At 49.3% G+C, this 15,335-nt stretch overlaps 1 protein-coding gene across 1 annotated transcript in view; it reads right to left on the bottom strand.

The window, feature by feature from the left end:
* Positions 1–10,987, bottom strand: part of sptbn5 (spectrin, beta, non-erythrocytic 5) — a 781,023-nt gene extending 770,036 nt beyond the window's left edge. Inside the window, 2 exon segments of the mRNA XM_086003837.1 lie at positions 1,091–1,207; positions 10,756–10,987. Of these exon segments, the coding sequence (XP_085859963.1) occupies positions 1,091–1,201 (111 nt within the window). The 5' untranslated portion in view covers positions 1,202–1,207; positions 10,756–10,987.
* Between the last annotated feature and the right edge of the window lie 4,348 nt (positions 10,988–15,335).

The following is a 15,335-nucleotide window of genomic DNA, read 5'->3' as shown; positions in this document are numbered from 1 at the left end:
TCACCCCCTCTCCTCGGGACTCTCCCCGGGACTCACCCCCTCTCCCCGGGACTCTCCCCCTCTCCCGGGGACTCTCCCCGGGACTCGCCCCCTCTCCCCGGGAACTGCTTCTCTCCCCGGGACTCGTCCCCCCTCCCCGGGACTCTCCCCGGGACTCGCCTCCTCTCCCCGGGACTCTCCCCGGGACTCGCCCCCTCTCCCCGGGACTCGCCCCCTCTCCCCGGGACTCTCCCCGGGACCTGCCCCCTCTCCCCGGGACTCTCCCCGGGCCCCGCCCCCTCTCCCCGGGACTCTCCCCGGGCCCCGCCCCCTCTCCCCAGGACTCTCCCCGGGCCCCGCCCCCTCTCCCCGGGACTCGCCCCCTCTCCCCGGGACTCTCCTCCGGACTCGCCCCCTCTCCCCGGGACCCGCCCCCTCTCCCCGGGACTCGCCCCCTCTCCCCGGGACTCGGCCCCTCTCCCCGGGACTCTCCCCGGGACTCACCCCCTCTCCCCGGGACTCGCCCCCCTCTCCCCGGGACTCGCCCCCCTCTCCCCGGGACTCTCCCCGGGACTCGCCCCCTCTCCCCGGGACTCTCCCCGGGACCTGCCCCCTCTCCCCGGGACTCTCCCCGGGCCCCGCCCCCTCTCCCCGGGACTCTCCCCGGGCCCCGCCCCCTCTCCCCGGGACTCGCCCCCTCTCCCCAGGACTCTCCTCCGGACTCGCCCCCTCTCCCCGGGACTCTCCCCGGGACCCGCCCCCTCTCCCCGGGACTCGGCCCCTCTCCCCGGGACTCGGCCCCTCTCCCCGGGACTCGCCCCCTCTCCCCGGGACTCGCCCCCTCTCCTCGGGACTCTCCCCGGGACTCGCCCCCTCTCCCCGGGACTCGCCCCCTCTCCCTGGGACTCACCCCCTCTCCTCGGGACTCTCCCCGGGACTCGCCCCCTCTCCCCGGGACTCTCCCCGGGACTCGCCCCCTCTCCCCGGGAACTGCTTCTCTCCCCGGGACTCGTCCCCCCTCCCCTGGACTCTCCCCGGGACTCGCCCCCTCTCCCCGGGTCTCTCCCGCTCTCCGCGGGACTCGCCCCTCTCCCTGGGAACTGCTTCTCACCTGGTTTTTTGAAAACATCTGGTTTATCCAGTTGGTGAAGGTTTTTGTCTGCACAGTCATCCGTTGCTGCTGAAGCTCCTTGATGCGGCCTTTCTCAAACTCCTCGTCCATCCTGACCTGCGGGTTGGAGACACGACATAATGAAGGGACAGCTACATCACTTCGATCAATGCCGACAGAACTCAGGATCTCATCACCCCACCAACACAGCACTCTGTCTGCCACTGTGAAAGCTTCAGAAGTTATTGGTCTTTGAATACACAGCGTTCATTGTGGTTACTCTATAGTAATGTCTGTTAACCTTCCAGTGAGAGGAGGAGGAGGAGGTTGAACCAGTGACAAGAGTAATGGCTTTTGTTAGTGTTTTATTCAAGTCACTGTTTATTTTAATTTATCAGTAATGTGCAAGGGTTTCACAGGACATAAATACAGCCGTTTGGGGACAGGGAGGAGTTCACCGACTGATGCCACGATTCTGGCACACTGACTCTTTCAGCACCACCAAGGCTCCAAGTTCAAAATTGGAATACATAGAGCCTTATAACACAGGAGGCCATTCGGCCCACTGTGCCTGTGCCAGCTCTTTGATAGAGCTATCCAATTAGTCCCGCTTCCCTGCTCTTTCCCCTATAGCACTGCAGATTTCTCCTGTTCAAGTAATTATCCAATTACCTTTTGAAAGTTACTATTGAATCTGCTTCCTGTGGAGCGCCTTGGGAAGTTTTACTACGTTAAAGGCACTATATAAATACAAGTTGCTGTTGTTGTTGTTATAACACTTTTGATAATGGCTCCGGGAACAGTCTAAAGTTCTGCTTTACTGTAACTCATAAAAGGGAGTGCTAGCTGGAGATTTTTGACAGATGAGTCGGTGCTGATTTCTACAACAGATATAGAGTAAACAAAATCTGTTTCTCTTAATTACCTTAGTTATTCTTACATAATTTTTTCTGTTCTCCAATCTTAAAATAACTGATAACTGAGATCAAATAAAATCTATGGCCAGAATTTTCTGGGGTCTGTGCAGGCGCAATTGGAGGCGGGCTGGGTGGGAAATTGGAAATAAGTTGGAGTGGGTGGGTAACCCGCCGCCGTCCCACCCCCATGTGCCTTTCCCTCGGGCGTGTTTGACGTTGTGGCAGCGACTCGAATGGCAGAGGCAAGCGAGCTAATTTAAATCATTATCACCTTGTTGTCGGACCTTAAGTACCTTTTTCAGCCTACTTTTCAAACTTCTCTGGCTGCCCACGGGATTCACGCAGCTTAGGAGCCACATCTGTCAGCCTGAGACGGGAGTTGAGTGGCCATTGTGCCAGCTGATTAGTTGACAGCATGAAATGTAGTATAAAAACTCCCACATCACAGCTGGTCACTTTCCTCAGGCAGAAGCTGTTGCTGACTGCATTCCCAGCACAGATTTAGCTTTCTACGGGGTGCAAGTGTTTCCAGCAAAGTCACCATCCTGTCTCACCTCATTGGTACAACCTATCACACCATTGGCAGATTGCTTCTCTCATCTCTACTTGACCTGCCATCTATTCCATCAGCATGGGTGCCATTTATATTGTCTCACCTTGGTCCTCAGAATCAAACCACGATGGGCCCCAACACCAGCAGCACCAGGCACACCAACAACAACACCAACCTTCTCCTCAACCACCTAATGCTGCACAGGACAGAGGGCATCAGCGCAGGGCTGCATTGCGCCGGAGGCGGTACCCCCAACACAGGGTATACAGGCAGAGGATGAGCTTCCACAACATGACTCAGCAGCAGTGCCACAGGAGGCTCAGGCTATCACGCCAGGTCATCGCAGACATTTGCACATTGCTGCAGCAAGACCGGCAGCCCAGAGGAGCGGGTGGACACGCCTTACCAGTGGCGGTCAGTCACCAGTGCCCTTAACTTCTTCGCCTCAGGTTCCTTCCAGGGATCTGCAGCAGACATTTGTGACATCTCGCAGTCGGCCGTCCACAGATGTATCACATGGGTCACCGATGCCCTCTTTGACAAGTCAGCCAATTATATCAACTTTGCCACTGATGAAGCCTGTGTGACTGAGCGAGAGCTCGGCTTTGCCACTCTGGCTGGCTTCCCACGGGTGCAGGGCTTCATCGACTGCACACACGTGGCCATCAGGGCACCCCATCATAACCGAGGAGTCTTTGTCAACTGCAAGGGCTTCCACTCCCTCAATGTGCAGCTGGTCTGCAACTATAGGGCGATCATCATTCATGTGTGCGCCAAATTCCCTGGCAGCTGCCATGACTCTTTCGTCCTTCACCAGTCCACCCTCCCTCAGCTCTTCACTTCTCCAAAAAGACTTTCCGGCCGGCTGCTTGGAGACAAGGGCTATCCACTGAAGATGTGGCTCATGACACCCTTGAGGAGGACAAGTACTGAGGCCAAGGAGAGATATAATGAAAGCTACATGTCCACCAGATGTGTCATGGAGCAGACAATAGGCATGCTCAAAATGCGCTTCAGATGCCTTGACAGATCTGGAGGAGCCCTTCAGTACACACCAGTCAGGGTCTCCAGAATCATCGTGGTCTGCTGCGCCCTGTACAACATAGTGCAGCAGCAAAGATTAGCGCTGCATGAGGAGCAAGGCACTGAGTGCACAGCCTCTTCAGAAGAGGAGGAGCAGTAGGAGGAGGAGGAGCATCAGGTGGAAGACAAGGAGGAGCAGGAGCTGGAGGAACCTGCGGCCCAGATCCCACCAGCACCTGAGCACATTGCTGCCCGGGAGGCCAGGGATGGCCTCATCATGGCCAGATTTACTTAACTTTATGCAGTATACCCATATGGCTGCCACATGCTGTGCCAGATTGGCACCACCCCACAGCCACACCATAAATCATCCCTACAATGACCAAGCCATTCCTTTCACACTGACCACCATTGCTGGAGGTATCGTTATGTCTCACCATTCACTGCAACTCACTAAGTCACTTCCAAAGGTGCACACAAATTTGTCCAAGAACACAAAGTGGTGAAAATAAAAATTTTTATGGTTGACATCACATTAACGGAAACTTGACATTAACATTGAATAAAACACCCAAGTGGCTACCCTTGTGAATCATCTTTCTCTTACGCATGCTGCTACGAGGTACTACCCCTGTGGCTTCAGCAGAGGTAGAGGCAGCCTGCTTGCTTCCCTGCTGCGACTACTTAGACACTCTTGGCAGACGTCCTCTGGGTTTTGGAGCCTCTGATGGCCCCGCCAAAGTCTGATCCTCCTGCGACTGTGAGGGGGAAAATTGGCCATCGCTGTCCGAGGAGGCATCTGAGGCTCTGACTGAGGGAGTGGCAACGGGGGAGAAATGTAAGTGCTTTGAGAGGAGCCCACACTTCCATGTCCCCTCTCACCGTCATCACTCTCATGGGCCACCTGCACTTCCTTGCTAGCAAGGAGCTGGAGAGCACCTTGCTGCACATCAGTGGGGCCATGAGGACCCACGTCTACGATGACATCCCTCCTAGAGAGGAGGTCTATGAGCCTCTGCCATCTATTCGCCATAGATGACCATCTATTCTCCATAGAGACCATGTGCTCCTGTGAGTGGCGCTTTAGCTGCTCCATGCAGGTGGCCATCCTTTCAATGGAGGAGCCTACAGTCACCATCGCCTGCAACACGGTGGTGTTCATGTTGGAGATGGACTCCTCCATTTGCTAAACATTTGCAGACATCACAGTCACAAAACCTGTCAGAGCCCCCTGCAATTCTTCCTGTACCTCCAGGATCGCCCTCTTTCTGGATGGCCCCCGAGGCTCAGCGTCTGCATGCAGCTGAGCAGAGCTGGGAGCGTCATGTGCCCTCCAGCGAGGAGTCTCCACTGCTGTCCCTGTCTCCACCATCTGCTCTTGCTCACTTGTGATGGACCTGGTGACAACACTACTCTATATACTGTGGCACCCACCGAGGTGTGTGTTTCTGTGCTGGTCTGGGTGCGCTTATGTCTGGTGACGGTGCACCCTCAGAGGCTGGAGGCTCCTCTGAGGAGTCATCTTCCTCTTCCTCCTGGACAGTGGGGGGGGGGGGCTTTTAATGAACCTGTGGCAGAGTAAAGAGATGAGTTTGATATGTCAAATGAAGAATGGGTACAGACACCATTTTTCACATGATGACCATTCAATGGTTGCTGACATCAGCCCCCATATGACTGACTGATGTAGCTGTATGATATGTAATTCTGTCACCAGGTTGCTGAGATGCCCCCCTCTCTCCGTCTCCCACCTCCAGCTACTCGGCCACTCCTGATACTTCTAAGGCAGCCTCCTCTGTTGTTGTGTGGGTGGCAAATGATGGAGGGCCACCTCCAGTTCTCTCTTTCTCCCTCTTATTGTGCGCTCTCTTTTCCTGCAAAGAGGGAAAAAAGAGAAGGTTGAGTGAGAGTGATGGAATGAGTGTAAGGAATGGATGGATTACATCTTTAATGGGGGACTATGATGGAGTGGGGTGGCAATGCCAAGTGGGCTCCTTGTGTGTTGTTAGTTGGTATGATTGCATTAGGATGAGGCTGAGCGTGAGGGGTGGCTAAATGAATGTGGCCATGGCCCTTTAAATATCCCAGCTGAAAATGCGTCATGGATGATGTCATCAGACCCGCACCATTTAATAGGGCTAGCTAACGCGCAAGGCGGGCTTAATAGGCCCCATTAGCGCAACGTCAATTTCTGCAGCGGAATGGAAGCAAGAACGGGGTCGCATCCCGCCACGACGACCGCCCACACCAGACCCGCCCAGTAAAGAAAATTCCAGCCTATGTGTGCACCTGTCCCTATTTGCTCCTTTGCTAGCTTTAAGGTGTGTGTACCTGAGTGTAAGTGTGGTACAGCACTTGTCATATGCTGTAGGGGTGATTTTCCCCAGATACTTTAGGCGCTATAGAGCTTCGAGGTGGCCAAGGGCCTTGTGCTGCAACACCGATTAAGCCCTTGTTTAGTGCAGGACGCCATCTTGGTAAAGGAGTTGAAGCGCACACTAGGAATGGCCACCCGGAGGATCGTTAAGGGGCTGATTGCCAATTAAATTGCCTGCTGGCGCTCATTAAAGAGGTTGGTGGCTAACGCTTCAATTAACATCCTCTCCCAACAGCGACCAGCTGAACAGGAGTAAACAAGTCATTGCTGAGGATTTTGAGTGCTAATTAAAGGCTACTTTTACTGTTCACTTGCTGCTGGAGGTTTGAAAAGGACTTTTGAAACACATCGGGAGACTTTCTGCAGCAGTTTGTCAAGGTTTCATCAACATTTATTCTGGAAATTCTGTGAGGACTTCACCTAAAAAGAGTGCATGCTGTGCTACTCTACCTTATTGGACACCTTATATGAGTCACAACAGAAAATGCTGGAAAAACTCAGCAGGCCAGGCAACATCCGTGGAGAGAAATTAGAGTCGACATTTCGGGTCAAAACCCTTTTTCAAAACTTGAAAGGAAATGAAATAGATCGAAGGCAGGGCTGGGAGAGAACAAAAGAAGTGAAGAGACATTAAGAGGTATTCAAAACGAGACGAGATGGTGATAGGACTAGTGGAGACAAAAGACGGCTCTCGATTAGGTGTGAAATGTTCTGGCAGAATGAGAGACAGCTGCCATGTGGGAGAGAGAAAAAAAAGGAAAGGGGGGGGGGGGAGGGAAAAACCAAAACAAAGGGGTAGATAAAAAATATAAGTAAAAATGTAATAGGGGCCAAGGTTATGATCTGAAATTGTTGAACTCGATATTGAGTCCGGAAGGCTGTAAAGTGCCTAATCGGAAGATGAGGTGCTGTTCCTCGAGTTTACGCTGAGCTTCCGTGGAAGAATGCTTATAGGAGTCACCAGGTGAAAGGGTGTGTTTGGTCATGGGCACCTTGCTGGGGTCCCCCTTGGTCTGCAGGAGGAATGGGAGGAGGACACGAGGCTAGGCAGAGCAGCACGAGCTTCTGCAGGAGAGAGGGACAGGAGTGTGAGGTGGAATCCTTTCCTCCTCCTCCTCCACCAGGACCTCCAGTGACACATCAGGGAACCTGTGTGTTCTCTCCCTCAGTCCCTGAGCCATCCTGAAACGTGGTGTTGTGTGTCAGCCAGCACACTCCACAGCTTCAGTGGAAGTGGGTGAGTGGAGCCCAGATATATATATTTTTTTTTATGTAAGCCCAGATATATTGCTCCATGAAAATTGCTTTTAATCAGTGCTTGAGTGCTAAACCTGCATGTGTCTGTTTTAGCACCTCCAGGCAAGTTCAAATTATGTTAATCAGCAATTAGGCCCAGACTTGTGTGCTAAAACCAGATTTTCAAACAGGCATGTCTTATTAGCACAGCACCCACTTAGTGCCTGTCTTCACCCTTTCACCAAAATAATCCCTATAAATCTGTGGGTGTAAGTGTGGTATAGCACTTGTCATATGTGCTATAAGGAGTGTGTACTAGTGTAAGTGCAAGTGTGGTAAAAGAAAGAATTTGCATTTATATAGCACCTTTCATGACCTCAGATCATCCCAAAGCACTTTACAGCCCATGAAGTACCTTTTGAAGTGTAGTCACTGTTGTAATGTAGTTCTACCCCTCCAGGTCCATTCAGGAGCCAGTCCAGTTGGTCAATTATTAACAGGGCACTAGGGTATGATGGACCGGCCTAGTTTAGGCATCAGGTTTCCAGGATCGCCACAGAAGGTTGACTTGGTTCTGAATTTCTACCACCAGGCAGGTCATCAAGGATAGTCACTAGTTGGTAATTACACAACTGACAGGTGTGAGTTTGAGTCCTTACTAGGTAGACAGCAGAGGGAGCATCAGAATACACAGACCCCATTCTTTCACCAGGGGTAGTATACAATACACAGACCCCATTCTTCCACCAGAGGTAGTGTACAATACACAGACCCCATTCTTCCACCAGAGGTAGTGTACAATAAACAGACCCCATTCTTCCACCAGGGGTAGTGTACAATACACAGACCCCATTCTTCCACCAGGGGTAGTGTACAATACACATACCCCATTCTTCCACCAGGGGTAGTGTAAAATACACAGACCCCATTCTTCCACCAGGGGTAGTGTAAAATACACAGACCCCATTCTTCCACCAGGGGTAGTGTACAATACACAGACCCCATTCTTCCACCAGAGGTAGTGTACAATACACATACCCCATTCTTCCACCAGGGGTAGTGTACAATACACATACCCCATTCTTCCACCAGGGGTAGTGTAAAATACACAGACCCCATTCTTCCACCAGGGGTAGTGTACAATACACATACCCCATTCTTCCACCAGGGGTAGTGTAAAATACACAGACCCCATTCTTCCACCAGAGGTAGTGTACAATACACATACCCCATTCTTCCACCAGGGGTAGTGTACAATACACATACCCCATTCTTCCACCAGGGGTAGTGTAAAATACACAGACCCCATTCTTCCACCAGGGGTAGTGTAAAATACACAGACTACATTCTTCCACCAGAGGTAGTGTACAATACACAGACCCCATTCTTCCACCAGGGGTAGTGTACAATACACAGACCCCATTCTTCCACCAGGGGTAGTGTAAAATACACAGACTACATTCTTCCACCAGGGGTAGTGTAAAATACACAGACCCCATTCTTCCACCAGGGGTAGTTTACAATACACAGACCCCATTCTTCCACCAGGAGTAGTGTAAAATACACAGACCCCATTCTTCCACCAGGGGTAGTGTAAAATACACAGACCCCATTCTTCCACCAGGGGTAGTTTACAATACACAGACCCCATTCTTCCACCAGGAGTAGTGTAAAATACACAGACCCCATTCTTCCACCAGGGGTAGTGTAAAATACACAGACCCCATTCTTCCACCAGGAGTAGTGTAAAATACACAGACCCCATTCTTCCACCAGGGGTAGTGTAAAATACACAGACTCCATTCTTCCACCAGGGATAGTGTAAAATACACAGACCCCACTCTTCCACCAGGGGTAGTGTAAAATACACAGACCCCACTCTTCCACCAGGGGTAGTGTAAAATACACAGACCCCACTCTTCCACCAGGGGTAGTGTAAAATACACAGACCCCATTCTTCTGCCAGGGGTAGTGTAAAATACACAGACCCCATTCTTTCACCAGGGGTCGTGTACAATACACAGACCCCATTCTTCCCGCAGAGGTAGTGTACAATACACAGACCCCATTCTTCCACCAGAGGTAGTGTACAATACACAGACCCCATTCTTACACCGGGGTAGTGTATAATACACAGACCTCACACTTCCACCAGTGATAGTGTACAGGAAACCAGGTCCAATGCTTTCATTATGGACTGTATCCTCCAGGTTGGGAGGGAGAGAATAAACAATGGGCGAGTCATCCCAGACTACATTCAAGTCTGCCCTACAGCCAGTTACAACAGTATCAGGAGGGGCCTGGGAGTAGGTCCTTTGCCCTTAATTTCTCATGGCTACACTGTACCAACGTCCACAAGTAATAATTTGACAATTAGTGGGAAGATTAACATTTTTCAGGACATGATTCATCTGAGCATTGGATATTTAAATGTAAAAAGGGTTTTTCATCATCAAATAATGAATTCATTCGTTTTTTGTGTTCCTTTCTGTAAAATAAATGTTCAGTGAGTCCTGATAACATCGGGTTACTGGTTTGGACGACTTATTGATTCCCAGTACGAGGTACGTTGATATAAATCATTAACCCATAATGCTTCAGCTGTGTGTGTTAATTAATTCATTTGCTTCATACCATACGGATCACTTACTTTTCCAAGCATTCCTTTGCTGATTTAAAGCACAAAGATTTTAAAAATCAAAGGATGGCAAAATCACCAATGACTCTCATTTGTATAGCGCCTTTCACGATCTCAGGACGTCCCAAAGCACTTTACAGCCAATGAAGTACCTTTGAAGCGTAGTCAGTTGTAATGTATGAAACATGGCAGTCAATTTGCACATAGCAAGCTCCCACAAACAGCAATGTGATAATGACCAGATAATCTGTTTCAGTGATGTTGGTTGAGGGATAAATATTGGCCAGGACACCTGGGGAAGAACTCCCCTGCTCTTCTTCAAAATAGTGTCAAGGGATCTTTTACATCCACCCGAGAGGGCAGACGGGGCCTCAGTTTAACGTCTCACCTGAAAGATGGCACCTCCAACAGTGCAGGACACCCCGAGTCCTGCACTGGAGTGTCGGCCTGGATTTTGAGCTCAAGTGTGTGGAGTGGGGCTTGAACCTACGACCTTCTGACTCAGAGGGGAGAGTGTTACCCACTGAGTCACAGTGTGAGACGGGGGAGGCTGACACATATGGGGAGACAGGGGTGCACATCATCCTTGGGCCATCAGTCAGTCAGTCTTGGTGAAACTTTTCCTACCATTCAGCAGAAGTAGGTTCCTTAAAATTCAGCAAGATTTTCTGGCTAGGATTCCTCAGGCAATCACACCTTATGATTCAAGTTTTCTTCTTGGTGTCATTGTCCCAATTTTTCAGTAACAAGAGTACAACGACGGAACTTTGAACTTTTATGATCCTAATTTGAATTTGATTTATTCCTCTTTATTTCTACATACATTATTTTAAAAACAGTGTACGACCATTGACAGTTTTAAATCATCTGAAGAAAATACAAAAAAAATTCTAAGAGGTACACAAACCGATGGTCTCCTACCAGTTATCGCAGAAGCCTCTTACAATGTTGATCAACAGCACCCAGTCTCCGAGTATTTAGAAACAATCCGCACTCAGCTCTCCCTCACGTACAAAGAATCAGGTCTTATTCCTTTTCTAATGTACTCCAGTCTCTGATATAACTTTCTTTTCCTCCTGTGACCTTTGATAATAACTTGAAGGCATTTACAGTCCTCCTCCTTGTCACCTGACCCACTGCACTGTTACAGGCCACAGAAATCAGATCTGAAATGGCGCAAAAAATGAATACACTAGAAGGAGGAAAGAGAAAGTGACACTCCCTACACAAGAGGGCAAAGATTAAGGACATAACTTACTCAAATTATTAACCTCAATGTCATCTCACCACCAGATGATATCACAGTTCAAGTGTATTCAGTAGTCATACGGCCCAGATTTATCACTTAACCCTTGGAGCAATGCATTATTTCCATACTCAAATCTCAGATACGTAGAGAGTAATGGCATTGTGGGCCCTGGGGAGGGGCGAGATTCAAACAACTTGCATTTAACGCAGTAAAATGTCCCAAGGCACTTCACAGGAGCGTTATCGAACAGAAAATGACACCTAACCAAAGGAGACACTAGGACAGGTGACAAAATGTTTAGTCAAAGAGGTAGGATTTAAGCAGCATCTTAAAGGAGGAGAGGCAGAGAGGTTTAGGGAGGAATTCTAGAGCTTAGGGCCTAGACAGCTGAAGGCACAGCTGTCAATGGTGGGGCAAAGGAGTGGGGGGGGGGGTGGGGGGTGCGCAAGAGGTTACAGAGATAGGGGCAAGGCCATGGAAGGATTTGAACACAAGGATGGGACTACACTTGTGGGCTTTGACTAATGTTTTCTTAAGATTCTTGCAGATTATTTTTTTTTACCAATGCACTTATAGTATTTTTAAAAAACCACAATTCCCAGTCTTCCCTTTCCAAGTATTACTTCTATTTTGTTACTAATTCACTCCGTGCAAGTGGTTGTGTTCAAAAACTATGATGCCAGACCATTTTAAAAGCTTTGCTCCTCCTGCACGCTCACACTGTTGAAATGTGGACCAATGGAATTATCTGCTACTGTAACTCAATCCTCACTGCGTTGAAACTGGGAGTTATTGCACTGTGTCCAACTCTAACTTAATCCTCAGGCTTAAAACTTAATTACCTCGTTTTCCCTCCGACTCTTTTTAACCTTGCTGGTGTCCTTTGCTATGAACCTTATCTCTTCACCTACTTTTCTCAATTGAAAAAAAAAAGATAGCTTTGCTTAGGTGACACCCAACTTAAGTTTTAGAGATTGTAGTAGGAAGCGAAGGCTGAAGTGTTGATTTAGGGATATTAGGAGGAAGTGCAGATCGGAAAATATATTGGAAGTTTGTGGAACAAGAGAGGAAGGTTCAGAAGAGCCTGGACAAAATAAGAGGAACAGATAGTGTTAGATCCGTGTATCTTGATGTTGAGTTTCCTTCAATAATGAGACAAGAGACTGCAGGGAACAATCAACAGGTGTTTACCGGATGAGGGTTACTCTAAAACTAACTATACAGATCCCTACTCAGGGTTTATATACAGGTGTGGTCACTGCCGGTACTACAGTATACAGGAGCTGTAAAAAGTAGTTCTCCCCTTAAAGGTGCATACAGTACAATTCCTCCCCTTTTAGGTTAACAGTACCATAACATTCATTTAACAATTAAATATCAACTAATTACAATTAACACTTTTAACATGCAACTTTAACTGAAAATAGTCTATTTCTAAATTCAGTCTTTGGGGAGGCTTCCTGATCCTTTCTGAATAGCGCCTTTCCTGAGTGTCTTGCTCTTGGTGCGGAGGCGATTCTGGCCCCCTGTCGTCAGTTGGTTCATCAGCTTCCGATGCTACTGTTTCTGAGGTAGATGCTACCGGTATGTCGGGTTCATCACCAGGTACGTATGGGCGAGACATGGGGTCGACTCGTTCCTGTGACTCTAGGATCTGGTCAACATGGAGTCTCACAATGTTCTCCCCAACATCCACTGTGTACATTAGTGGCCCCTGCCGTGTGCATATCGTTCCTGGTTGCCATTTCTCTGTTCAGTAGTCGCGGGCCAAGACTGGTTGCCCTACATTGAAGCTCCTTGTCGGCTTCTCATTGATGTGCTGGAATTGCTTATTCTCAACATCTCTTCGTTCATTTGGTCTGAGCAAATCCATACGAGATCTCAACCTTCGGTTAAAGAACATCATGGCCGGGGTCTGGTTGGTGACTGCATGTGTCGCATTTCTGTAGGCTAACAGGAAATTGTCCACCTTATGCTGCAGTGGAATGTCGTCATCGCACATGGCCCTTACCGCTTTCTTAAAGGTTTGTACAAACCTCTCAGCCAATCCATTTGTGGCTGGATGATACGGGGTGGATGTGTAATGCCTTACCCCATTCCTTTTCATAAATCTTCGAAACTCCTCGGACACAAACTGTGGTCTGTTATCAGAGCAAATCTGCTCTGGCAAGCCGTTCCTGGCAAAAATGGTCCGTAGGACTGCAATAGTTTTCTCCGTGGTGGTGGAGGACATTTTGATCACCTCAGGCCATTTCGAGTGCGCATCCACGACTATTAAAAACATTGAGTCCATGAATGGACCAGCAAAATCAATATGCACCCATTGCCATGGAGATGAGGGCCACTCCCATGGGTGTAGAGGGGCATGTGGTGGTGCATTTTGGACCTTCTGGCATCCTGAGCTGCTCTTTGTCAGGTCCTCGATTTGCTGATCGATCCCCAGCCACCACACATAAGTCCTAGCAAGGCTTTTCATTTTCACCCCTCCCAGATGGCCTTCGTGAAGCTCATTGAGCACTCTCTTCCTTAACTTGGGTGGAATTACCACTCGGGATCCACACATCAAGGTCCCCTGGCATACTGACAGCTGTTCTCTTCTGGATGAGAATGCTGGCAACAGTGAGTCGCCATGTGTTGGCCATCCCTTCACCGTCAACTCATATACCCGAGACAGTGTCGGGTCATTTCGGGTCTCCTTCTCTATATCAGCGTTAGTTACAGGCAAGCATTCAATTATAGTCGAATGAAATATTTCGACAGGGTCCACTGCTGGTGCTTCCTCCGCAGTAGGCAGTGGCAGACGTGATAGCCCATCAGCGTTTCCATGCTGTTTCGTGCCCTTATACACGATTTAATATTGGTTCGCCCCTAGAAAAAGGGACCATCTTTGTAGCCTATGTGCAGTCATCACCGGAACGCCCTTCTTTGGATTAAAGATGGAGACAAGTGGTTGGTGGTCAGTCAGCAAGGTGAACTTCGGCTCGTGCAGATAGTGGTTGAACTTTTTCACTCCCCACACTAGGCTGAGGGCCTTCCTGTCAATCTGGGTGTAGTTACGCTCGGCTGAGGTTAGTGATCGTGACGCAAAGGCTATTGGCCTCTCTGAGCTGTCCGAGAATTTGTGCGACAGCACTGCTCCAATGCCATAGGGTGATGCATCACACGCCAACCGAATTGGTAGTGCTGGGTTGAAATGAGCCAACACCTCTTTTGATGTGATCAATTCTTTGCTCTTCTGGAAAGCTCGTTTACATTCGTCATTCCACTTCCATGGTACCCCCGTTTGCAGTAGGGTGTTCAGTGGGTGTAGTACGGTAGACAAATTTGGCAAGAACTTATGGTAGTAGTTCACCAGCCCGAGGAACGACCTCAGTTGTGACACATTTTCCGGTGCTGGAGCCTTGACTACTGCCTCAATCTTTTCAGGGGACTTATGTAACCCCTCTTCATCAATAATGTGGCCACAATATGAAATCTGCTTCTGGAAAAACTCGCATTTGTGGCGATTAGCTCGGAGCCCATATTCCTTCAATTGAGTGAGCACCTGCTCCAGGTTGGCAAGGTGATCACTGTCATTTTCGCCCGTGACCAGGATGTCATCCAAATAACACTGGGTCCCTGGAATCCCTTGCAGGACTTGATCCATTGCCCTTAGCCAAATAGCCAGAGCTGATGCTACCCCGAACACCAGCCGGTTGTATTGGTAGAGACCTTTATGAGTGTTGATCGTGAGGTACTGTTTCGAGGCTTCTTCTACCTCCATTTGCAGGTACGCCTGGGCCAGATCAATCTTAGTGAAGCGTTTCCCTCCAGATAGCGAGGCGAAAATATCTTCAATCCGCGGAAGCGGATATTGTACAGTGTGAAGGACTGGGTTCACTGTCACCTTAAAGTCCCCACAGATGCGAACCTTCTTTGGTTCCCCAGGCATATTACTCAATGACCTCTTCATTACAGGAATGATGGGTGTAGCCCACTCGCTCCAGTCCACTTTGGACAGTACTCCTGAACGTTCCAAACCTTCCAGCTCTGCTTCGACGGCTGGGCGGATCGCCTTAAAAAAACTTTGGGCTTGCATTTTCCTCTATTTTGATCATCGCTGTTATGTCTTTTAGTGTTACGAGTTCCTCCTGGAACACTTCTTGTGCGTCAGTTAGCATTTTTGACAGTCGTCCAGGTGTGACGTCGTCATCCTTTTTGGCATCTACAGTCAGTGCTTGTATGGAATGCCAATCTAGCTGTATCTTCCGGA

The sequence above is a fragment of the Somniosus microcephalus genome, chromosome 12 (assembly GCF_052327205.1).
Source record: "Somniosus microcephalus isolate GS21.2 chromosome 12, FLI_Smic_1.0, whole genome shotgun sequence".
Taxonomy (NCBI): Eukaryota; Metazoa; Chordata; class Chondrichthyes; order Squaliformes; family Somniosidae; genus Somniosus; species Somniosus microcephalus.
Note: the sequence above shows the minus strand (reverse complement) of the source record. Positions and strands in the feature narration are given on the sequence as shown.